This window comes from Marasmius oreades, chromosome 2, assembly GCF_018924745.1.
Source record: "Marasmius oreades isolate 03SP1 chromosome 2, whole genome shotgun sequence".
Lineage (NCBI taxonomy): Eukaryota > Fungi > Basidiomycota > Agaricomycetes > Agaricales > Marasmiaceae > Marasmius > Marasmius oreades.
In genome coordinates this window covers 2,753,648-2,774,984 of record NC_057324.1, presented here as the reverse complement: position 1 = coordinate 2,774,984, position 21,337 = coordinate 2,753,648, and the positions used below count along the sequence as shown (strand labels likewise).

Sequence of the window (21,337 nt, the reverse complement as noted above, 5' to 3'; positions counted from 1 at the left end):
TCTATGGTCTCAATATTATCTACTTTCACAAACTCCGCTTCTTCATCAAAAGGTTCCTCAGCTGCCGTAGAGTCTTTTATCGGATAGTCTAACGTCTGAAGGAACGCTTTATAGTTCTTCGTTCGAACGTGCTTATTCCTAACTCGCCGTAGCAATGCCTTTCGGAACTCTTCTGAAGCCGTGAGCTTGTTCAAGCAAACATTAGCCGGATTGGCCATCATTTGGTCAATTAGGTCTTGTATCACCCGTTGCTTATATCTTTTCGTTTCAACATTTTGAAGATTTTCCGTAGACGCTTTCTTCACGTTTTCGGAATGAACCTTCTTAGATTTTGAAGCACCCTTGTCTTCAGGAATTACGCTTCGGGGCAATACCGAATCCCTTGGTTGTGGGACACGTTCTACGGGCTGAATTTTATCGAATACCCTAGGCGGCGGAGTAGAAGGACGTCTATCGACCTGCGACGGAGGTTCTTCTTCATCCGATTCTGCTTCTTCTTCTTCAGAGACCTCTTCTTCGAAAGGCTTTCTCTGGGGTATCACATACGGTTGTTTCCTTAAGAATGACGGCGTAGATATTACTACTTGGGGTTTTGGTGGTAATTTTATTTTTTTGGGGTCCTCCGGTCTCCTCTGGGTATCTCGAGATCTATCTCTCTTATCTGAGGAGTCCATCATTGGACCTTTTAGTTTTTTGAGCTGTCGCCCGACTGGCGACGAGTCTCTACCTCCAAAGCAGCAATTCTCTGTAGCAAAACTTCTATCGTAGGCACAGAATGACGGTCTGGGAGATCATCATCAAGATCCAAGTCTCCTTGTAAGAAGAAACTGGTCTTTTCAGCACCTGGCCATCCCTTCTCTCTAGCGATAGCTCTAATTCTGTCTGCTCGCGACTCTTTCTTTACTGGATCAGGCGGTGGGAGGTTATTCCCATCGTACATCTCCAATCTATTCGTATGTTCATTCTTAACTATCCACTTCTTCTGGGATAGCTCTTGTGCTTGCCTGCATTCTCTCCAGAAATGCCCGGGTTCATCACAAATAATGCAATTTTTGTCCGTAGGCGCCCTATATGGCTGCCCCGCGGCCGTAGAGTTGGATGCGATCTGGTTCGAAGGCCTAGATCCACCGCTACTCTGCCCTTGGCTTCCATTATGATACGCCATAGCTTGCATGTTTTTGTAGAAGTTAGGCTGACTGAAGTCAGGCATCTTCTTCGAAAGCTCAGAAACTGCACGCGCGAAGTCGTTCATTCGAGTATTCTGTGCGTCTACGGAGGCCAAAAGTTTCATTGTCAACTCGTCAGAAGCTATTTCCTTCTTGTACAAAGACAATGGAGCTATCGTAGGCTCGATTTTTGCACGAGTGATCAAAGGGGTTCCTACGGGAGCCGCCGCTTTTACTCCTAGAGTATAGCTAACCGGATCTAAGCCCTGTGGTGCGTAGCAATCGCCTACTAACTCATTACTTATGGTCAAAGCCATATCCCTAACTTGGGAGAAAGCAAAAGGGTCTAGCTGGGAAGCCACCCACCCACTATCTACTTCTACGGGCTTTTCTGCCTGCAGGTTTCGAACGTAGTGAGGGTCCCGTAGCCTCTTTCTGATCTCTCGCCAGAATGTCGGGTCTAGACATTCCGCAAACTTCTGTACTTTCTCTCGATTTGACAAACTTCCTGCAAGTTTGTCTGCTTCAAACTCAAACTCCATATTAAACGAAGTAAGCTTTTGTAGCTGTTCTTCTCCTATACCAGAGAACCTAGCCTTCAACAGATCTAAATTCTCCAGTGCTCCTATTTCTAAATCCCTAATCGACGGGAACGAATCAAACATCTCTTTCTCAAAGGCGGCCCAACTATAGCCTCTTGTAGATGGCAAATGATGTGCCAGGAGTCGAGAGGTCTCGAACTCCATTTGAATCATTGCTAGAATGATAAAAGATTCATCTAACTTCCAGCCCTTGACTTTCCCATATTGTAGGATAGCCGCCATCCATTCCCGTAGATTTCCAGGATCTAGACGGTTGAATGTGGGGAGCCTTCGTTTCGACGTATCCTTGTCTAATTCTTTCAAAGCACCTTTAGAGAACTCCGTCCAGGACTTCTTTATCGGTCTTTCTTCATCTGGCACACCTGCCGCTACTGGGTCATTCGATATATGGGACATACTTGTTAACGGTCTTTCCAGAAATAAACTCGGGTTTAGTTCAAAAGAATAAAACTCTTCTTCCCGTAGGTCGAAGTCTGAATTGTATTCGGAGGGTAGAGATGATAACGGTGAAGAAAACGGTTCAATGTCTTCAGTTAAAATCTCTGGGGTTTCGTATGGGGTTTCTAACGCTTGGTTTCTAGGACCTTGCGTAGATCTCGTATCTCGGAAAGCTTCTCTCGGACTTCTGTCAAAAGAGAAACCGGGGTTTCTTAAATCGTTTGGGATAACTTGGGTAGCTTCTCTTCCTTGCGTAGAATTGCGCGTAGATCGAGAAGACTGACCAGCTCTCGGTACTTGAGCTGGGGTACTAGATGCTAAAGCCGTAAGACTATGTGTCTGTAAGACTTGTTTGCCAGCCGCTAGTGAAGTGCGAGTATTACGTCGCTGTGAACTAATCTTTCTGAGAGAAGTTCTTTTGGTTTTTGTTGTTTTTGTAGTTCTCGCCGTAGGGCTAAAACTACCGGAATTTCACAATATTTCGTTTGATACTGAATGTAATCTTATTTCCACCCCCTGCGGTGGTCACCAGATAATGGGCGAAGTATACCACTCAAGAGTCAACCTAATATCAGAGCTACGGGAGTAGCACCAACACCAAATCAACCCAAAAACTAGTAAACCTCCGTGTAAAGTCTATCAATAACTCTACACACCAGGAAAGATTGCAAGGGTGGACTGCTTGGCAAAGGTTACGCACAAGATCACAGTCTCAGTATCGTATGAAGTTCTTATGAAATCAATGTGTAACTGCAAGTGTAAAAACACCACAGCTACGGGATTCTAAGGTTTGTAGGGGCTCTGTTTATTGTCCAGTGGACTAAGTGGGACTATGAATTTCGTCTACGGTAAGACTAATTCGAACAATTGGAGACTATTGCCCTCGATGGACACGAAAACTAAGTCCTCGGCGGACACGAACGCTAAGACCCTCGACGGATCACGAAACAGTAATCAAGACCTCGGCGGCCTACGGACGGATAGTTCTCTAGTTTTGACCTCGACGGTCTCGTATAGTTCAAATCAAATCTTATCGTTTCACTGCACAAAGACAGGGCAAATCTCTCTATTGGTGTCAAGAGCAGTTACTCACGGGCAACCCACTCAGGACTTTCCTACGCACGGGTAGTACTTACTTATCTACGGATACATGAGCTGCTTTTATACTACTTCTACGCTAGCTTTGTAATCCTATCTCTACTTGTTTTATCTCTAAAAATAATGCACCGTAGCTACGAATCCATGCGGAGTCTTATCGCTAGGGACTGCTACATGTGCAGAATCTTGTCTACGGAGCTTTTCCGTATTCGAATCATATGTTTTGGACCAATCTGGACCGTTCTTCATTCTTGTTTCAGCATGTGGAATGGACCTACATAGGCGTACCATATGGTATTTCCTGCCTACGGACCTTATCCTACATTTCGACGTTATCAAATCATATGGACTTAGTGTGTCCAAATAGTTCCAGCATATGGATCCAGAGTTCTGAATCGCCATAGCACATGAACAGCGCGGGCTCCGAGATCCGTTGTTCATTCCTGCCTGGTTCCTAGGTACTCTATCTGGGATCTGGGATCTGTATCATGTCTTTTTGTCTTTTCCTCAGATCGGGACTCGATCTACGGTCATATCAAATTTCTCCTAGTCTGTGCGGTCCAATGTCCGATTTCTTGTCAACTAAATTCCCCGTAGAAGTAGGTACTCCTAGTATGAAGGTCTTTTGACTTTGTTAAGTTCTGCTACGAACGGTTCTGTGAAGACTACAAGTCTTCTAATAGTACAATCCCTTGATATGCCAGTGCATAGTAGAATGTAGAGAGTAGAACTCGGTGAATTACCGCTTAAGTCCTCTGCTCATAGTGTTCTACAGGTTTCGAACGGTCATACAGTTTTCTGACACGATCTACGGCTCTCTCTAACTGGTCTAGCTGCGCCGACGGCACATCCTACTAGCGGCACTAGCTTTAACTAGCAATTCGGGCTCACTCTAGTTCTTAATACGATAAATATCGCTCCGTAGCACTGTTTAAAGTGCAAAAAGAACCTTGTAGCATAGTCAACTAAGTCGCATTACCGGCGACCTAATGCACCATTACGGTGGGCTCTCTATGAGCGACCATATATTATGAGCATTGAGCCTGAACTGGACCAACCCGGTAAGTTGTTTTGACAACTAATTACTGACTGATTTCGCTGATCTGGTACTTTATGTCACTCAACTTAGAATCTTAAAGGGAACCCTATCGTAAGGCAATACATGCTACTTCAATATTCGTATGTAGACGTACATGGCCCGGTCATTCCTATTTTCACCTATAAAACTGTGATTTTCACTCTGTTTTACAAAACTGGAAATCACCTATTTACTTCTGATTTATTTCGGCGGAATTTCACCATGGGGGTGAAATGGAGATTCACTCCAATTTGACAGTGAAAGGAGATTTTCGCATGTCGTACTAAGGGAAATTCACCCGGTTTGACAAGCCCAGTGTCGCTCAGCGTTCGAACCTTTCACTCGTTTTTACACCCACCAACCCACCTCACATAACAATAAACTTTACATCTCGTTTTCTTCTTGAATGCACAGAAACTACCAATACCCACATAGTTTACATCCCAGTTGATTCAGAACTAGTCAATCGAATTATTTCTTGTCAAGTTGTATTTCCACAGCCAACAACATATTAACAAGTGAAGAAACAGCTACTATTGCGAGTAAATAATCGTCGGAAAATCCTGCCCACCCAGCAGCGTGATCTTCCTGCGTTCCTGGCCAAGCTAACGCTTGCCCTCAGCCCAACCTACAGCTCCCTCGTACATAGCTCAGACCACGAAAGACGACGTTGGATGCCTCAGACGCGGGTTGGGCCTACGAAAAATACAGGTCACATGATCAATGAGGCACTTTGTGGGGACAACCAATAACTTATAACGAGTTGCTTGGAGATGTTTAACTATAATTAAAACTGTCTAGTAGGGAGTAAGCGACTATGTTGAAAGAAGTCTCGAATCTTGTGTGTAAATAACAACGAGTTGATACAACTGAGGTTCAGACTAATTGGAAATAGTTACGGGAATCTAGCGCTAGAATACCGAGATAGTGATTTCCGACCTTTGCGAGAATGTCCTTATCAGGAAGAAGATAATTCATGTGGCGTATTTCGGCGCTTTGAGCAGATACCTATTATTATTATTAGGAAATTAAATCCTTCATTGGACCCCGCCTATGAATCTAACACGAAAACAGAGGAACACCGCAAATCCGAACATCAATAACACCGTAGAGATTTTGACCATCGGACAGCAAACGGGGTTGGCAGTACTGTATATTTATGTAAATCCGTGTCGGAAGCATCAAGTGAGCTGTACTGTAGATGATGATTTTGGTATGCAGTAATAGTAGCGATACACTACGTAAAGCTGATAAAATACATCGCAATGTGTACAGAATTGTGAAAAGGTATAGCAAGCAGTTAAATACGTGATGGGAGTAGTCATACATTACCAAAACCCCAAAAGAAAGAAGAGAAGACGGAAGTACTTGATGCATCGAGCCCGTGATATGCGGGGACTAAGAGACTACAGATGAGCCAAAACAAAGACTCAGATAATGAGGTGAGAAGACGAGTGGATCCCGTTAAAGTGACGAGTGAAAGAATTACAATGTTAGTTGAGTAGAAAAGTAACCGAACAGACGATATGGAAGGGGGAAAAAGAGTACCATGGTTCGGGAGAGGAGTTGAGCTTAAGACCTGTGAGAATGATCTTGCGGAGGGAAGACCAAATTCCAAAGACCGAGTCGGCGTTCTAAATCCAGAAATGATTGCGTGGCGACTAGAGCTTTTGAACTTTGAGTACGAACGCAGTGTTTGGTGTAGCAGTCTGAAAAGAGCGAATCTGCTCTCAGCAGGCTCGTAGCAGCGTCTGAGCTCGCACAGCATATCGCTTGTCGACCAAGAGATTCGCTGTTCTGAAGGTGGAACTATACATGTGATTGATTTCGTTCTCCTCAAGCACGCGGGAAAAACGGTTGACGAGGCCATGTTTATCTGTCCGAGAGAATGCGCGAGTCAATAACAACCATGGACTTGAAAACGTAACACTCACCAAGGCCAAACTTTCTGAGATCGACCTGTAGGCATTTCAGCATGTTGCTGCCAGTGTTGTGATCCAAATCGTCGTCTAATTCTGGTTCGTCTTCTCGATGATCTTTTCCTTCAGCAACACGCTGATCCGCAGCATCCAGCTCTCCACCACAAATGACCATGTACCGATCTTTCGCTGGAAACAACATGGCTAAAAGCTCAGCGTCCGTGGTGAGCGAAGAACCTTCCGCAGTACGGGTGAAGGAGAAGAATGGAACTCGTGGTGGTTTGACCTCCGGTCTTGACCGTGAAGATCGTCCACACAAGAGGCTCATGGCTTTCCGCCTTGACGACTCTGTTGTAGGTGTGGGTGTACACGAGATGAAGTAGGCATCGTTCGTATGTAAGGGGGACAGAGGGGACAAAGGACCACCCATTCCTGATGGATGTTTCGAATACGATGGAGAAACCTGCATCGAAAGGGAACACTGTTGAGAATCCGTGGATACAGAGGAGGAGCGGGATGAACGGGACGTGAGAGACGTTAGAAGCGAGGATGTCGACCGAGTAGGAGACGAGGAGAAGTAGCCAACTTCATCGTGATCCTCCTCATCACTCGTAGGCGGTGAAGAATGGTCGGAAAGGGACTGAGTGCTTTCACGACGCGGCCTTGGAGTAAAGGCCATGGGAGTACGTTCTTCTATCTTTCTATCTCGAGGAGGTGAAGGAATTAGGTCGGGAAAAGCGACCAGCTTGATTATTTTTGACGACCAGTTGTCGACGCTGTCATCGGACAGACCCACGCAAGTAAGGTCTGAATCAAGGAGATGAACCTCACCTGAGAATGATTTTGCCTTCCTCCCGCAGCGGTCGACAGAGGTCTGTGTAGATGGATTAGGTCCGCTGGGCGTGCGTGATCGAGATGGGGAGAAAGAAGGTGTCGTTGGGGTGCTTCTCGTCCTGGTCAGCACGGAACCGGGCGAGACTGCTGGGTTTGAGGGAGCGAAGTCGAGGAAAGACTTACAATCGAGTTCGCAAAGCAGACCCGGTGTCAACGGAGGTGATATTGGAACCGTGGGAGAGGACAACGGCTCTTCAACGGAGTAAAGATCGAAACCAGCATTCGCAAGTAGAGAAAGTGCTTCTGGAAGACGCGACTCTTTGACCTAGGAGACATTATGAGATGTATTTTGACAAGTAGGATTACTACTCACGAAAATGAAATCACTCATGTAAGAGGATTGATACAATATGGATATCCCAGCTGCAGCGAGCGGCGCAGAAAGTTCGTTCACCCTCGCCCCCGAATTATCTGTGTATTTACAGGCCTCGGCATTAGACATACACATACGATCAGTTATATGTGCTCACCGAGAGAATCGCTATGGGATTCTAACTGTAACACACTCCATTGCTCGTAAGAGACCTCGATGGGTACAAAAGGACTCTGTGCGTCCCTATTTTTACTCGGGCGAGACCCCGAGTTTGACCGTTGCCTCTGACGGTCTTTCCTGGCTAACTCCTCAAATTCTACAAGGGTATGGGCTTCGGCAAAGATGGATAGTTCAATCTCATTGCTAGAAATGTTAAGAAATTTTGCAGGAGAGGGTTGAAGAATCTGTCGAATTATGACGGACGAAAAACTGGGAACTCGGTATCGTGGGATTGAGACGAGAGTCAGTGAGACAGATAGCAGTTGGAGAGTCTGCATGAGGGGGAGAATGGAGAGGGACCCAGTCCTTAGGGTCGTCTTATACTAGAAGTGAGGCAGGAGTCAATGCATCGGGCCGATTCGTCCTCGCACTCGATATCCGAAGACTCTTAGCCGAGTAAGTGCGCAAACCTTCACAGTACTTACGCGCTATCCGCAGACTACTTACTTCGCCGATCGATGGTCCTTTCTCTCTTAAGAACAAGGACAAGATCAGGAAGAGGTATACAACCCAGCACGCACTACGTCAAATCAAGGAAAAGTAGAGAGCAACTTTTTTCCAGACCGCTCACAAACTCGTTTCCCTCGAAGGCATTCAGAAACCGTAGAAGGCCTCGCACGCGGAACAATAAAGATACACGAGGAGCACGAACTTTCTCAGCTGTGATCATATCTGGTGTTCGCATTACTCAGTGAGAGATAGGAGGGAATAAGTTCTGACCTTGACCTATTCACACTGAGGACTGGTGTTAAGTATTCGAGCTAATCAATGATAAGTGAACAGCTTACTGTACGTTGTGCGCCTTATGAGTTTTCGAATCGGGAAAGGGAAGCTAGAATCATTTGATAGTAGGCTATCGGTTCGACCAATGATATCTTTGCTACATAATTTTGAGAGGCGAACGTACGATTGCTCTACAGTCAACGTCAACAGTCTGAATAGATGGCACAAAGGACGTTGAAGTTCGAAAAGAGGACCTGAGCGTTCGGGACAAACATCTGCGAGATCGACCTTCCGGTAATTGACTGCCAGAACAGAAGTTCAGTATAGTGTTTCTCGACATGCGCGACCGAATGGTATAAAGGGTCAGATAAGTTATGCGCGACCATGTCCATCAAAAATAAGAGACAGTCAATCCTAAAGACCCCTTGCGGCCCCTTTATTCTTCTTTCCTCCAAATCTACTGTAAGGATTATATCCGTTTTTCTTCCAAGTGGAATGATGGTTCGCGGTTGCAGGACCGAGACCGTTTCGTTTTTTAACGCCTGCGGGAGTACCATAAAAGGCTGCAGGGGGGATGGCAGAGGAGTTTGCTGAGGGTGCGGGTGTTGAAGAAGCTGGGGTGCGGATTACTCCACTCGGATTGGAGTTATCGGCTTTCGGAGATTTAGCATCTTCATCAGACGCATAATCGGCCAATTCGGAGAGGGCTGTATTTGAGGACACTTGAAGTTCCTGGATCTTGTTCTTCAATTTGGTAGCCTGCGGGTCATCGTTGTCCAGTCTCGGTCGCTTGGACTCTGAAGGACTCCTGGCATTGATAATCGGACTTGGTAAAAGTGGACCAATAAATGGTTTTGTGACCTTTTCTCCTCGGTCTTCTTCCTCTTCTTCTTCGCGTGTCCGTTTCTTCTTCATCGCGGCAACAACGCCGGATTTCGGTCGATGTGTCGACGAGAAGTTGATCATTTCGAGTTTCTGCCCCTTGTCCTTCAAATAGAAAAGCATGTAGGCGTTCTTCATCCGAATTGGTGGTGAGCCCAGAGGAGTCACGGACTCATCGTTCATTTCAAACCACTTGTTCTCTCGACTCTTTACGAAAGCGTAATAATGCCCTGAGTTGGGACCACCGCCAGCATGACATATTACCCCATAGAGCGTGTAACGCGGACCATACTGGCCCTCACTCATGAAGGGATCGAGGTTAAGGTGCTCGTCATACTCGACGCCGTGGCCGATCTTGTGTCCGATCGGAGAGAATCGCTTCAAGTGAACCGTCAAGACTACTGGAGCGTCATGTATAGTAAAGCGTTTCTCTGCATTGACATGCTTTTTACATCTGACAAAATGACCGTGGGTCAGGGTCAGCGATTAATCGAAACGACAGCAATACACACCTTTCACATTTGTACTTGTCCGCCCCTTTCAGATAATCCGTCGCCACAAATTTGTGCAAAGCAATGTTCAGGTGTTGTGCACGGTGAATATCGAGGCTCAGGTCGAGGATACTGTCGAATGTATCGCTATTAGAGCCACAGTCACGACATGTCACACGAGATCGTAGCCGCCCTCCGAAAATCTTATGCACCCATGTAGTTTCAGTGAGCTTGTGTTCGAGTTTGCTAAGGACCATGTCAGTTTGGAGTCAGGTATTCAGTTTATCAATCCTACGTTGGATGACCGGTTAAACACGACTTCTGCATAGCATCAATAGCATATCTCAGGAATTCATGCGAGTCCTCCTGTCTTCCTCTACGCATTTGTTTGGCAATAACTTTGTTAACGACCAGTAAATCAAGGCGTGAAGAGAAAACAGAGCATTGAGGCTCACTTTGTAGCTTGCTGGTTATCATATCTGGCGAGAAAGGTGCTCGTTTCTGAAAGGAGCGTCCCGCGAGCTTGCGAAGCTGACATGTCATACAGAATACGGCGGGTTTGCCTGAATAGAACATTGGAAGTCAACACAGGCCATAAAAGAGTGAAAGACCTACAGTCTCGATGCGTGGACACTATGTGAAGAAGAGGGGGAGTGTGTAGCAGACATTGGAGGGCGCTGTTCAGGAAACATGTGTTGCCGGTATTAAACAAGCCAGCGCCCAAAGTCCACATCTTTGGCCATGAAAGCTCAACGTCTCCCTGGTACAGCGACGCTATCGTTTTGACTGGTGTTTTCATCGGTGTCTTAGTCGGTGTGGATATAGAGGTGTTGGAATGGCCGTTTGATATTGCCGGGCTGGATGAGGTTGCATTAAAAGCTATAGGAGGAACCTGAAGTTAGTGTGGAACGTTGAGTTGAATCGTTTCCGATACGACAAATTAGAGGCTCACCTCCACTGGCGCTTTCGAGCGCGAAGGTGTTGTTATCGCATTGATAGGTTCATATTTACCCTCTGGCACAACCAAATTCCCCGAAGAAGAACCCTCTACGAATTCAACTGGTGGTGGCAATAAACTATTGAAAGCCTCCAAGTCCTTGGCTGGCCGGTATTGCCCATGTTCTGGCTCGGAATGGTTGGTCGAAAAAGAGCTTTGCACTGCTGGGTATCTAGGAGAAACCAACATCGTGAAAGAAATAGAAGAAATAGGCCGCTTGAGATATCCAAATTTGATGCAACGGAAGGAGAAACTTATGGTGATAACAGAGTAACACAGAGCGACAACGTCCACTGCGGATTCAACCCAAAATATTATGTCAGGTTTTGCTCACGCACGCGACCGCGACCGCGACTTTGTATCACGTCTCGCGTCCAGTCGCGGTCGCGGTAAGCAATCATCCTATCGATACACATTGGTAGGGGTTGGTATAGAATTAGTATGATTCTACTCTACGTTATGGAATTAATTTACGAATTAGAGTCTTCCCACATCAGGTCCTGCCCCTCCCCATCCTGTACCCGGAAATGTATGATCTATCCCACCGAGGGGCCATAAGTTGTTGTCGATGTACGCCACGAACATTTTTGCTGGATTGCCCAGATCGTCAAACGACGAGAAATCGAAGGGATTTAATGTAGTAAGAGGTTCAGGAGTAGGACGAAGTGAAGAATTGGAGGCGGGAGAGAAGGAGCAAGAAAATCCTAGATCGGGTGTTTGAGTAGTCGCACGCGATGGTGCAGCAGAATATAAACTATTCGGAAGTGGGTTCAGATACACAGAAACCTGATTGTAGTGAGTGTCATGGTAGGGGGCATGATTCGCGTATGGAATTGTAGAGTAAGTTGTATCAAATTTGCCTATGTTGAACACTCAGTTAGTTTACGGGATCGGAGCCGTAAAACCTGTCGCACGACTCACCATGTGAAGCACCGTGATATGCGGGAAGAGGCATAGAGGTAAAGAAAACAGGCTCGGAAACGGGCTCGGGTTTCACCGTCTTCCTCAGTTCGGCGGAGGGTTTCGGCCTGGAGACCCGTTTGCGAGAAGCGTAGGTGTCCAAGTCCAAGTCGTTTGTATCCCAACCGTGCTTTCGCAAATGACATGCGAAACCGGATCGACGTTTGATGCTACAAAAAATCGGTCAGACAGGGCAACTGATAAGAAAAATGGTTTGAAGACCCACCGCGAGTTACAGCCGTCAACGGGACAGCTGTAGCTCTCAGCTTCTCGATGGATCTCTTTACGATGTCGTGCGCACGACGATGGATCACCAAAGGCTTTGGCGCAACCGTCGACATTACAAGCGAAAGGTTTTGCACCAGTGCTGAAACACGACTGAGATCTTGGAGCAGTCTGGACACAACAGAAGGTACTCACTGAACATTCTTGTGAGTCTTAAGTCCGGATGCCTGAGAAAAGGCTTTGTAGCACACCCGACAAACGTAGGGCCTGTAGGTGGCAACTAAGTGGCAATGCAAGTCCATTACAGTTCTCAACTGTACCTTTCCCCTCCATGAATACCTCGTCGATGGCGTGTCAGATCTCCCTTCCTCGAGAAGGACTTGCCGCAAACCGGACAAACATGCTGTTGAGGTCCGCCGTCAGTCGCAGTCAAATCCTAGCCTACACAGAGCGACTCACCTCAGATGCAACCATTGCGACTAATGAATGTTAATGAATGAAACACAAGATTAAATGATCGACTTGAGATGAGCCTGCTGAACGCTGCCTGCAACGTCGAGAAAATTATGGTGGAATCCGAAAGCAATGGAGATAGAAGGAAGATGGTTCGTGGAATGTTTTGAGCTTTTAAGGGCCACCAATGAGTCCCTTCCGGTTCGTCGTGATTTGTGATGTGACGGTAGCGTTATCGGGAGAAATTCTTTGTTTCATAAAAAAGTAAAAAAGTTTTTGATCGACTGCTTTTCCTTTCTGGTAGTGGTAACCCGAGAACATAGGCGTCGCGCAGTCTGCAGATAAGCAGCGCTTGTATTCGGAGCCTTTCTGTGACGAATGAAGGAAATAACAAAAAAGCACCAAATACAAAGGCGTCTATGGACGCAAAATATACCTCCGAGACATTTTGATCGAGCTCTTATGTAATCGGAAAGAGTGCTGGTCCTCGAGAGTTTCGAGAAGGACTTCAAAGTTGCACAAAGAAACAATGGCTTCAAAGAGTTGTTAGTTTCCTAACCCCTGTCCGTCGATTTTACGTGTGACCCTTTCTTCTAACCACGGAGCGATAGCCCAAAGATCATTCCAGACAAAGGATGCATACTGATGCCGCCCAGGGCCAGTAATTAAGTCAAGGTCCTGAAGGGGCGGCTCAATTTGGGAAGGTTCGTGAGTCCTGGGGCCTCTCAGTTGAGCAACAATCCTGACACAGGGCAGCAAAAACATTAGAAATCGACGGTATCGAGCATTCAACACCACGTACATCATCGACCCAACCCATTTACGACCTTCTTCTTCAACCCCATCTGACTCGAGCCACCGCTTGTCAAAACCACCAGGGGTATACCAAGGATAGTGTTTGTGTGATGAAGCTGGATGAGGGTGGGTCATTTGTGTGAGATTAAGAGCGCCGCTTGAATGGTCTTTCAGAGTAAAAGGTTGTAAAAGATCTCTATACTGCACGAATGAGTCTACCCACGATAGCCACTAGACTGAGCTAAAGGGTATGCTCCGTAATCCGCTATCGAATAATTGCTCTCTGCAACAGGTTGGTCACCAAGATTATCGGCACCAGGTGGGTGAAGAAAAGTATGGGCATTGAGGTTCATCGTCAGAGGGCTTCTGGTATTCAAAGTCCCGAACGCGATCACCCTAACGTCCATCAGTTCTACGACAAGCTGGGGATGGTTAGATTAAAATAGACAGGTGAGGACGGACTGGATTCACTTACCCTGATACGAGTTTCCACATGTATGAGATTACTTTGAAGCCTAAAAAGCTACTTAGTGCGCCCTGGGAGAAAGGAACAAGGTTTGCAAGGAGTACTTTAGCTGGTTGAATATAGTGATAGGATTGAAGTTACGCGTAGATGCCTCCAACAGATTGGCGTGACCTTTCCGGTGAAGGACAATGTACCTGGACCACAGTGAGCAAACTGCGTTGATGTGGATGAGTGGGTAGCAGACTTTGTCCATGCTTCATCGACAGTACAAGATGTCCGAGTTCGATGCCAGACACGATGTAAAACCCTAAGAAAACCATCAATTGGTTGTGCTTATCAACAGACCCTATAGGACGGACGAGCGCACTTTAGAAAAGCAGCCTTCCAACTAGTATCCTGACGAGTCCACCTCCTCCAACTGGGTAGAAATCGTCGTGAAAAACATTCTCTCCACTCTTCCGCCTTGAGATTGGGTAATGTTGTATCAAAAAGGATGAACGAAGGGGAGGCCAGGCTCAAAATTTCAATCCAGTTGTGTCGTGGGACGGTTTGCCTGACACTCAGATTTCTAAGCGCCTTGTGGTACTTGCCTGAGTCGAGTTCGCGCAAAATTGGTCTTCTCCACGGATTTAAAGCGGGGTCGGATACGACGACGTTAAAACGGCGGGATAGCTGAGAAACATGAACAAGTGTCTCGAGATCGAGCTCGCTGAGAATGTCGGCGATGAGTTCGACCGGTAGGGAATCTAAAGTGGTCATGATACAATGTATCATCGTTATGGGAAAACTGGGACATATGTAAATGTCTCCGCTCCAAAACCTCGGACGACTGATATAGGATATTAAGGGTTTACATCCTTCGTAGGTATTTACTGTGTTATTATACTACTCTGAGTTCAATTTGCACTAGAAAAACGGGTCTGAACTGCGCGACGGTGGCGATCTTGCAACGTATGCAGTCTCACTTTGAAGCTAGGCACTCAAAAGCGTACTTTCGTTTTAGACCTTGGTTGACAGAATGAACGAGACACAATCGAGGTACTTGACTTCCTCCAGAGGTATATCGAAAGGTATATTATCTCCTTCTCTTGGAACGACCCGCTTTTCTTCTCGCCGCTACGCCTCCTTGCCTATTCATCCCTCGAGATCTGGGTCGGGCAGGTAAGCCCTTCGATAACCGCCATTCTTCTCGCCTTGAGGCACGAGGGCCATGTGTCGATATACGTTTGGATGAGGTTTCCGCAATGTCCATCCGCATGGAGTCTGATAAAAATTTAGGAGAGGGTGAATCTTGTCATGATTTGGGAATCGGGAATCGATGGTGCTAACCTTCTCCTCCTTCAACGACAGCTTCTGAAACGTTGTCGGCTGAAGAAAAAAGAAGTACGTCAACGATCAATCACTAAAACTCTGAGGAAGATCACGAGTGATGCGTTGTTGTTGATGGGGAAAGAGTTGAGATCCCCTTCCTCCTTGAAAAGAGCTTATACTGTGCGCAGAAATGCCTTCGGGGTCTAGAAGGCCAAAAGTGGCAAACCAAGACCAACCTGGCATATCTTCCTCAGCTACGACTTCGGCACCCTTCACCGGTAAATCCCCATCTACATCCCGTGCTGCCGTTGCAGCCAATTTTGCGTGGAGTCTTTCTAACCGAGCAGCATGGGCAGCAGCATAAATGCCAGCTTCACGTTTTTTTGAGCGGAAGTCCCGTTTAACTTTGGATCGGAGAGATTTTGCCATCGTGATCAATAAGGGAGATAGGTGAGCTTCTGGTGGGAAGGCTAAGGAATTGCAGTGGTGGGTGGTGGGTGTGTCGTTGTGGTCGTGGTTATATAGGTACTTCGGCTTCGTGAATCATAACCCATGATTGTTGTATTTGTCAACAATGGCTGTGTAACGGGCCCGCAGCATATCAACATTTTTTGACTTGGACTATGGTACAGATACACGAATAGATACGAAGTCTGACAAGATGATTCTAGTATGTATGACTCCTCTCACACTCAGCGATAGGGCTATTCGGCGTTGAGGTCGTAAAACGCGCTACGGCACACGCGAAGTCTTAGCACGAGCAAGGCGAGCGATAAAATTATTCTGGAGGGGCCTCCCTGTAATCAAAAAAAGCAGATGAGAACAGGTATTGGATGGTAGTAGATGGCGTGAACTTATAATGTAGAGCACATTGTTACACCTGATAATCTGCTTCAGCATGCTTGACTGGAAATCGATAACGCTGGCGACGCACCGAATGAAAACCTCTCCTAGGGTACCGTTTGACTTTCCATCCTGATATTCTTCCGTGTTTGCCAGCTGCCAAGAAGTGATTTGAAGCAAGTTACAAGAGGATAGAAATACTGGGACGAACCTGGAGGTTCATGTATCCATCGGTGCTAACAAGAAAACCTTTGTACTCCAAGCCCCATTTTAGACGAACAAAGACAGGTTTTCCTGTCAGTTCTTGCATGAACGGTTTGGGGTTTACTGGGTTGACCTACACACATTTAACCGGTAATAAAGAGGAGCACGAAATACGACTCACCGACATGGTTTGCGAGTCAGAACCTTGGTAAGAGGTGCGGAGTTCAAAAATCACCAAATCTGGAACGACGGTTCATATCCTTTTTCATTTCCAAAAACTCAGGGAGATCTACAACCATGTCAGATAGAGAAGGCCCGTCTGGAACTCTTCCACCCGACGAAGACCTTTCATTACCAAAAGCAACCGTGGCCAAGATGATAACAGGCGCGTCTTTGAGCGTGATCCAATCACGGTCCCAACTCATACTCTCCTGACAGAACTACTGCCCAGCGACGTGGTATGTGCGAAGGAGACCAGAGATTTGGTGATTGAATGTTGTGTAGGTGAACAAGATCTTCCCTGATGGTTAGTTGTGTTCGGACCACTTATTTTTCGTTATTTCCAGAATTCATTCACCTAATCTCGTCGGAAGCCAATGAAATCTGTGAAAAAGATTCCAAGAAGACAATAGCACCAGAACATATAATTGCAGCTCTGAAGGTTCATTCACGACCGATTACCCACTTTGATGGGACTGAAACCCACATTTTTAGCAACTCGGATTCAATTCATTTACAACGGAGGTGGAGGATGTTTTGAAGGATCATAAACAGCAGCAGAAGGTGCGCACTTGTGGAATGTTTGCCGTGATGATCGTTTATTGACCTTCCGTGTTTAGGATCGAGAGAAGAAGGGCTCGAAAATGGAGCAATCAGGGATGACAGAGGAAGAACTCATGGCTGCTCAAGAAGAACTTTTTGCGGCCAGTCGAAGGAAATTCGAATCAGGCCAATAGTAGCATGCTCACATGTGTTTGGAACTCGTAGTATCATATCACCTTGTACAATATCTGCTCTATTCTTCTAAAGTACACCGTTTTTTCAACGCCTCAAGTCGTCGGGCAGGGAAGTCCTGATTCCATGAACCCTCCCTATTGGTCAAGGTCGGTAATCCTCCTTGCTGGATAGCGAACGACGCAGACACGGCACCATACAAAGACGCTAGTGATCGATGAGTGTATTGACGGGCGTATAGCAGTTTGAAGCGCATACCCTCGTAGACGTCTCCGTCGGCAATGTGAAGCCCTGCTCCTAATCCACCTAAGAAGCTGTTACCGGCACCTAATATTGACATATTATGACCTCAGAAAGACTCGGGAGAGAAAAGGCTCACCTGTAACGTCTACAATTTCCTTCGCATCTTCACCCCAGAAAGCAGGGATCCATTTCCCGCCCCTCTGGTGTGTCAGCACATAGGCACCTAGACTGCCACTTCGAATAACAACGGCATCCTTCACCCCAAGTTTCAGGAATGTGTCCGCGACTTGTTCGATTATTGACGGTATTGGGGGAAGAGAGATAGATAGTAAGGAAAGGGCTTCTTCGGCATTGGGGCTGGAACAAAGGCCAGAAATAGAAATAGAAATAGATGATACGTCAGTGGCGCTCACCTTAAAATTGAGATCTGCGGTAAAATCGCTACCAAAGCTGGAAGCTCTTCAGGTATACATCTATCCTTGGGAGCCCTATCGGTATAGATAACGTCTCCGGGTTATTGACCGATGACTTACGGGTATAGGCTCGTAAATCGCTATTGGTTTCCAGTCTTGGGCGTCGCGCACCTCGGTCAAGATGACGGACGCCCTAGTCGGAGAACAAATGAAATGAAGTATTTTTGGTCGAGCATATTTGGTTTGGTGCAGGTCTTGAGGGGTTATGCGTAAGCGAGGGGTCAGGTACTTGAAGCTGCTGTGAAATATCAAGGACGCCTCTAAAAGGACCACGAACGAGATGGATGACCTTCTGTGCTCTCCCCTGTAACTATTCAACGCCCTTGTCGTTTCTGTGTCTGTACGGTCACGAAACAGCCACATGTCTTGCCCGTAATCTTCAAGTGTTTTTTGCATAGAAGGAGGAAAATCTGGTCCCCGGTCCACAATCATACCGACCTGCCCGGGCGGTAACCTGAGGTTTAAGGACTGTTGTCGGACGAGGTGAAAAAAGAATATCACGGCGAATCTAACCAAACGCGAGCCCCCACCACGGCATAGGTTCCACCACCGCCGATCTATGCTGATGAACTCAGAAAAGTTAATACAATGGCACAGATGGGGCAGACGTACCTCACTCTTTGATGGTCGTTCTGTTGCATTACCCTCCTCATCCAAGAATTCGAATTGATCGATGATGAACATGCCCAGAGTTATAAAAAGTGGAATGTTCCCCATGATAGTCTGCTTGCAGTGAACTTGAGACGCAGAGGCAAACTGATGAATCGAACAGTGAGAATCTTGATCAAGATCCCTTATCAGCCTTATCTTATCTGGAAGCTCGCACGCTCTCTTCCATTGCCATGCAAGCCTGGGCAGTCGTATACGATCCTTCTCTTTTTACTGAGGATGTGGGTTGGTAATTCTCTTTATTCTTAGCATCCCGCTGCAATTCGGGCTACCATAGATATACCAGAAAGGTCTTCAACTAGTTGATCAAGAAAGCGCCATTAGAATCAAGAAATTCTATCGAAGGGAGGATGCTTGTCGTGAGCAATCGCTACATTACTGCTTCAAACTGCAACATACAAGGAATCATTCTTTCTCAAAGGTGGTCTTATTTCACGTCTTTTGCCTAGAGTGCTCCTGAAAGAGAAAGGAATTGCATCCAACAAAATGTCATTCGGCACTACCTCAGTTGGAAAGCCCTACATCGTATGTACGAATGTTGCTGTTCCTGTCATGTTACTGTTATTTTGTTAGACAACGCCTGGAATAGACCCACCACTGGCATACAATATCTCTCACGACAACAATCTCGTGGTCATGGCCTTCGCTCCTGGAAAGACGAATCCACCCTCCTTCAGTCTCGGGGTTGACGTGATGAAAGTCCAGATGTCTTCCCGTCAGGACACGTACACCTCGTTCATAAATATCTTTCAGGACCAGGTGCGTACAATCTATTCATTTGTCGCCAAAATTTTTGTTTAAAGACACCTCCCAGCTGACTCCGCTGGAAAGAATCTCTCTACTTAGCCCGACCGTTTCCAAAGAGGACGGTCTGAAAAGATTTTTCTGGATATGGACGCTGAAGGAGGCTTATACCAAGGCCCTCGGACTCGGGCTTGGCTTTGACTTCAGCCGCGTGGAATTTGACATTGCGGCGGATAGTGTCAGAGTTGACGGGGAAGTGCCTTTGGGATGGAGATTTACCAAGTTCGAGATGAGAGTAATCGATGGGCTGAATGTTGGTGTTGTGGCAGAGCATATCGGGGATATAGCGACTGTGGTGGTCTCTGAGAACGAACCGAAGGAATGGCTTCAATCTATGACTGCTGTCATGTTCTTGGAGCGGGCAATACAAGAATTAAGCTAGGTCATACAATCATGGAAAACACGGTCCGTTGGCAATCAGTGGTCTAATACAGCATCCTCTATAGCCGCCACCGTGCCACCCAATAGCCAATCCCCGTAATAGACGCAATCCCTTGGGTTGACTGGTCCATCTTCTTTGCAAAACTCGAACGTTGGACATACACTACATGGCGCTTGAGACCACCCCAAGTCTAGACGTTCCTGCCGAACAGCTCTGTACACACCGCCCAAGTTTCTACTCTCATCGTAATCCTCCAGAGAGAAAGCTGGGGGCGGCGGGGATTTTTTGGTCGACTTTGATCGCGATCGTGGCCTCTTCTCGTCCTCTGAACTCGATGACGACGATTCATCATCCGAGGTGTCTCTAGATTTCCTACTCTTTCTCTTTTTTTGGTGTTTTGACGAAACTTCTTCGCTACTTTCTGAGTCTGATTCAGAATCATCGCGTCTCTTCTTCGCCTTCTTCTTCGACTTTGGAACGTCGGAATCCGAATCTTCCTTGGACCGCCTACGTTTGCCTTTAGTTTTTGTTACAGCATCCGAGTCGGAAGACGTAGAGTCGAATTCAGATACATATTTTTTCTTCTTTTTTGCCTTTCGTCGGCTCCGTTCGCGATCAAATTCTGAATCGGAATGGCGCCGCTTTCGTTTCTTCTTTTTTGGATGGGATTCCTCCGCCGAGTCTTCATCATCCAAGGCGCTTGTATCCCACATTGTGCTACCAAAAGCAGGGAGCTGGAGGAGTGAGATTTATGTTAATTATGGAGCAAAGGGGGGGAAAGTTGATGGACAACGCAACCTTTTCGATCTCACCGTCCAGGATCAATACATTTAAAAGCATCTCGACATGTTCGACCGACAACTCTGTTGGAGTGATACGTGCTTCTCGTAACTTCTTCTGAACATATTCCGCAGTTGGATACTGTGACACCTTCGATATCGGGTAAAGTGCACGTTCATTATTTGATCGGCGTTTTGGGGAGCTCTAGTGTGGGTGGTTCAATTAAATAGCAATGCCAGGCTTTGCCGCGGAATACATGCCTTCTCTTGCACGATTCTGGAGCATGCCTTGGTCAGCGTCTCGATAAACTCTGTATCAAGTTCATTATCGGTATACCAAGGACCACCTGTGAGCGCTATAGATGGTTCCAAGCCTTCGAGCATAAAAATTTTCCGCGTAGGATGCTGCATGGAAAGGGTTAGCGTGAGTGGTTGACTCTAAACAGGTGGTAAACACACACCTGCACTGATTGGACTTTCTTTATCAGCTTCTTCTGCTGCAGGGTTTTCAGGCATCGATCGAGAACGGTCTGATGGAGGTTAGTTTTAGCCTTCAAGTGTTTTGTCCAAATGCCTGAATTGAAAGGAATGAAATTTTCGAGAATCATAACTGAACGCAAACTGCACCTTCATTATGTGAAGCTCGTATATGCCCCAAGACAATTTCCTCCTCCCCTGTTAGGTCTTTCGATCTGTCATGGGCGATAAGCTGCATAGACAGGCGGCCACAACCTCTGAGAGTTCAAACGCACTGTCGAAGTTCCTCCTTGCTAACCGCTCTGAAAACCAAAGAACCTTTTTTATCCGTCAAAGATTTGAAGAGACCAACCCCGAGAAGGAAATTGAGGGCGTCTTGACGTGCTTTGGGGTCGGCAACAATACTTTCGCACTTTCTTGCACTAAGTTCCTGTGACAACCGTGAGCCTCCAGCTTCCTACATCGAATTGGGAGTGGTT

General features: G+C 46.5%; 10 protein-coding genes across 11 annotated transcripts; 2 read left to right on the top strand and 8 right to left on the bottom strand.

Annotated features, from left to right (window-relative positions):
* Nucleotides 1–5,525: 5,525 nt before the first annotated feature.
* Nucleotides 5,526–8,121, bottom strand: E1B28_004652 (uncharacterized protein). Its single transcript, XM_043149153.1, has 4 exons — nt 7,666–8,121; nt 7,509–7,606; nt 6,317–7,460; nt 5,526–6,258 (listed from the first exon to the last, which is right to left on the bottom strand). The coding sequence occupies exons 1-4, from the start codon at nt 8,003–8,005 to the stop codon at nt 6,113–6,115; spliced, it is 1,728 nt and encodes a 575-aa protein (XP_043013757.1). The 5' UTR covers nt 8,006–8,121; the 3' UTR covers nt 5,526–6,112.
* Nucleotides 8,122–8,319: 198 nt separating this feature from the next.
* E1B28_004651 (uncharacterized protein) lies at nt 8,320–11,102 on the bottom strand. Its single transcript, XM_043149152.1, has 9 exons — nt 10,776–11,102; nt 10,439–10,715; nt 10,279–10,386; nt 10,119–10,221; nt 9,845–10,069; nt 8,635–9,786; nt 8,516–8,580; nt 8,448–8,462; nt 8,320–8,399 (listed from the first exon to the last, which is right to left on the bottom strand). Exons 1-6 carry the CDS (start codon nt 11,007–11,009, stop codon nt 8,865–8,867), a joined length of 1,869 nt encoding a protein of 622 aa, XP_043013756.1. The 5' UTR covers nt 11,010–11,102; the 3' UTR covers nt 8,320–8,399; nt 8,448–8,462; nt 8,516–8,580; nt 8,635–8,864.
* A 195-nt stretch (nt 11,103–11,297) lies between these two features.
* Nucleotides 11,298–12,479, bottom strand: E1B28_004650 (uncharacterized protein; the record flags this gene model as incomplete). The annotated part of the gene is made up of 6 exons (XM_043149151.1): nt 11,298–11,680; nt 11,742–11,950; nt 12,007–12,147; nt 12,201–12,272; nt 12,326–12,408; nt 12,465–12,479. The coding sequence occupies 6 exons, from the start codon at nt 12,477–12,479 to the stop codon at nt 11,298–11,300; spliced, it is 903 nt and encodes a 300-aa protein (XP_043013755.1).
* Nucleotides 12,480–13,004: 525 nt separating this feature from the next.
* E1B28_004649 (uncharacterized protein) lies at nt 13,005–14,478 on the bottom strand (the record flags this gene model as incomplete). The annotated part of the gene is made up of 7 exons (XM_043149150.1): nt 13,005–13,200; nt 13,261–13,420; nt 13,477–13,675; nt 13,729–13,768; nt 13,824–13,913; nt 13,964–14,026; nt 14,087–14,478. The coding sequence occupies 7 exons, from the start codon at nt 14,476–14,478 to the stop codon at nt 13,005–13,007; spliced, it is 1,140 nt and encodes a 379-aa protein (XP_043013754.1).
* A 131-nt stretch (nt 14,479–14,609) lies between these two features.
* Nucleotides 14,610–15,552, bottom strand: E1B28_004648 (uncharacterized protein). Its single transcript, XM_043149149.1, has 3 exons — nt 15,267–15,552; nt 15,049–15,087; nt 14,610–14,982 (listed from the first exon to the last, which is right to left on the bottom strand). Exons 1-3 carry the CDS (start codon nt 15,457–15,459, stop codon nt 14,795–14,797), a joined length of 420 nt encoding a protein of 139 aa, XP_043013753.1. The 5' UTR covers nt 15,460–15,552; the 3' UTR covers nt 14,610–14,794.
* A 53-nt stretch (nt 15,553–15,605) lies between these two features.
* E1B28_004647 (uncharacterized protein) lies at nt 15,606–16,301 on the bottom strand. Its single transcript, XM_043149148.1, has 5 exons — nt 16,259–16,301; nt 16,085–16,210; nt 15,965–16,029; nt 15,889–15,910; nt 15,606–15,829 (listed from the first exon to the last, which is right to left on the bottom strand). Exons 1-5 carry the CDS (start codon nt 16,262–16,264, stop codon nt 15,809–15,811), a joined length of 240 nt encoding a protein of 79 aa, XP_043013752.1. The 5' UTR covers nt 16,265–16,301; the 3' UTR covers nt 15,606–15,808.
* NCB2 (negative cofactor 2 transcription regulator complex subunit ncb2) lies at nt 16,302–17,046 on the top strand. Its single transcript, XM_043149147.1, has 5 exons — nt 16,302–16,462; nt 16,516–16,581; nt 16,644–16,738; nt 16,792–16,860; nt 16,917–17,046. The coding sequence occupies exons 1-5, from the start codon at nt 16,375–16,377 to the stop codon at nt 17,031–17,033; spliced, it is 435 nt and encodes a 144-aa protein (XP_043013751.1). The 5' UTR covers nt 16,302–16,374; the 3' UTR covers nt 17,034–17,046.
* A 38-nt stretch (nt 17,047–17,084) lies between these two features.
* On the bottom strand, nt 17,085–18,499 carry E1B28_004645 (uncharacterized protein). The gene is made up of 7 exons (XM_043149146.1): nt 18,360–18,499; nt 18,261–18,304; nt 17,808–18,201; nt 17,688–17,752; nt 17,411–17,631; nt 17,290–17,358; nt 17,085–17,238 (listed from the first exon to the last, which is right to left on the bottom strand). Exons 1-7 carry the CDS (start codon nt 18,462–18,464, stop codon nt 17,093–17,095), a joined length of 1,044 nt encoding a protein of 347 aa, XP_043013750.1. The 5' UTR covers nt 18,465–18,499; the 3' UTR covers nt 17,085–17,092.
* A 13-nt stretch (nt 18,500–18,512) lies between these two features.
* Nucleotides 18,513–19,704, top strand: E1B28_004644 (uncharacterized protein; the record flags this gene model as incomplete). 2 transcript variants are annotated; one of them, XM_043149145.1, is made up of 5 exons in its annotated part: nt 18,513–18,641; nt 18,694–18,775; nt 18,838–18,941; nt 18,990–19,175; nt 19,231–19,704. In XM_043149145.1, the coding sequence occupies exons 1-5, from the start codon at nt 18,636–18,638 to the stop codon at nt 19,600–19,602; spliced, it is 750 nt and encodes a 249-aa protein (XP_043013749.1). In that variant the 5' UTR covers nt 18,513–18,635. The 2 variants fall into 2 exon arrangements, with proteins under 2 accessions (XP_043013749.1, XP_043013748.1); XM_043149144.1 differs by having other exon boundaries at nt 18,513–18,637; nt 19,231–19,602.
* E1B28_004643 (uncharacterized protein) lies at nt 19,638–21,096 on the bottom strand (the record flags this gene model as incomplete). Its single annotated transcript, XM_043149143.1, has 5 exons — nt 19,638–20,336; nt 20,401–20,586; nt 20,643–20,786; nt 20,843–20,955; nt 21,009–21,096. The coding sequence occupies 5 exons, from the start codon at nt 21,094–21,096 to the stop codon at nt 19,638–19,640; spliced, it is 1,230 nt and encodes a 409-aa protein (XP_043013747.1).
* Nucleotides 21,097–21,337: the final 241 nt, after the last annotated feature.

Excerpts from the sequence above, each read along its gene's own strand:
- E1B28_004652 (XM_043149153.1), bottom strand. The coding sequence starts at position 8,005 with ATGCAGACTCTCCAACTGCTATCTGTCTCACTGACTCTCGTCTCAATC. Across the intron at positions 7,461-7,508 it reads ACATGAGTGATTTCATTTTC|GTCAAAGAGTCGCGTCTTCC; the intron begins GTGAGTAGTAAT and ends AATGTCTCCTAG. Across the intron at positions 6,259-6,316 it reads TCTCAGAAAGTTTGGCCTTG|ATAAACATGGCCTCGTCAAC; the intron begins GTGAGTGTTACG and ends TCTCTCGGACAG.
- E1B28_004651 (XM_043149152.1), bottom strand. The coding sequence starts at position 11,009 with ATGTTGGTTTCTCCTAGATACCCAGCAGTGCAAAGCTCTTTTTCGACC. Across the intron at positions 10,387-10,438 it reads AGTGTCCACGCATCGAGACT|GCAAACCCGCCGTATTCTGT; the intron begins GTAGGTCTTTCA and ends TGTTCTATTCAG. Across the intron at positions 9,787-9,844 it reads GACAAGTACAAATGTGAAAG|ATGTAAAAAGCATGTCAATG; the intron begins GTGTGTATTGCT and ends TCATTTTGTCAG.
- E1B28_004648 (XM_043149149.1), bottom strand. The coding sequence starts at position 15,459 with ATGGCAAAATCTCTCCGATCCAAAGTTAAACGGGACTTCCGCTCAAAA. Across the intron at positions 15,088-15,266 it reads AGCTGAGGAAGATATGCCAG|CCGACAACGTTTCAGAAGCT; the intron begins GTTGGTCTTGGT and ends TTTTTTCTTCAG. Across the intron at positions 14,983-15,048 it reads TGTCGTTGAAGGAGGAGAAG|ACTCCATGCGGATGGACATT; the intron begins GTTAGCACCATC and ends AATTTTTATCAG.
- E1B28_004647 (XM_043149148.1), bottom strand. Across the intron at positions 16,030-16,084 it reads ATGGATACATGAACCTCCAG|CTGGCAAACACGGAAGAATA; the intron begins GTTCGTCCCAGT and ends ACTTCTTGGCAG. Across the intron at positions 15,911-15,964 it reads CTAGGAGAGGTTTTCATTCG|GTGTAACAATGTGCTCTACA; the intron begins GTGCGTCGCCAG and ends GCAGATTATCAG.
- NCB2 (XM_043149147.1), top strand. The coding sequence starts at position 16,375 with ATGTCAGATAGAGAAGGCCCGTCTGGAACTCTTCCACCCGACGAAGAC. Across the intron at positions 16,463-16,515 it reads CGTGGCCAAGATGATAACAG|AACTACTGCCCAGCGACGTG; the intron begins GCGCGTCTTTGA and ends CTCTCCTGACAG. Across the intron at positions 16,739-16,791 it reads ATATAATTGCAGCTCTGAAG|CAACTCGGATTCAATTCATT; the intron begins GTTCATTCACGA and ends CCACATTTTTAG.
- E1B28_004645 (XM_043149146.1), bottom strand. The coding sequence starts at position 18,464 with ATGGGGAACATTCCACTTTTTATAACTCTGGGCATGTTCATCATCGAT. Across the intron at positions 18,202-18,260 it reads GTGGTGGGGGCTCGCGTTTG|GTTACCGCCCGGGCAGGTCG; the intron begins GTTAGATTCGCC and ends CTTAAACCTCAG. Across the intron at positions 17,632-17,687 it reads CCGCAGATCTCAATTTTAAG|CCCCAATGCCGAAGAAGCCC; the intron begins GTGAGCGCCACT and ends CCTTTGTTCCAG.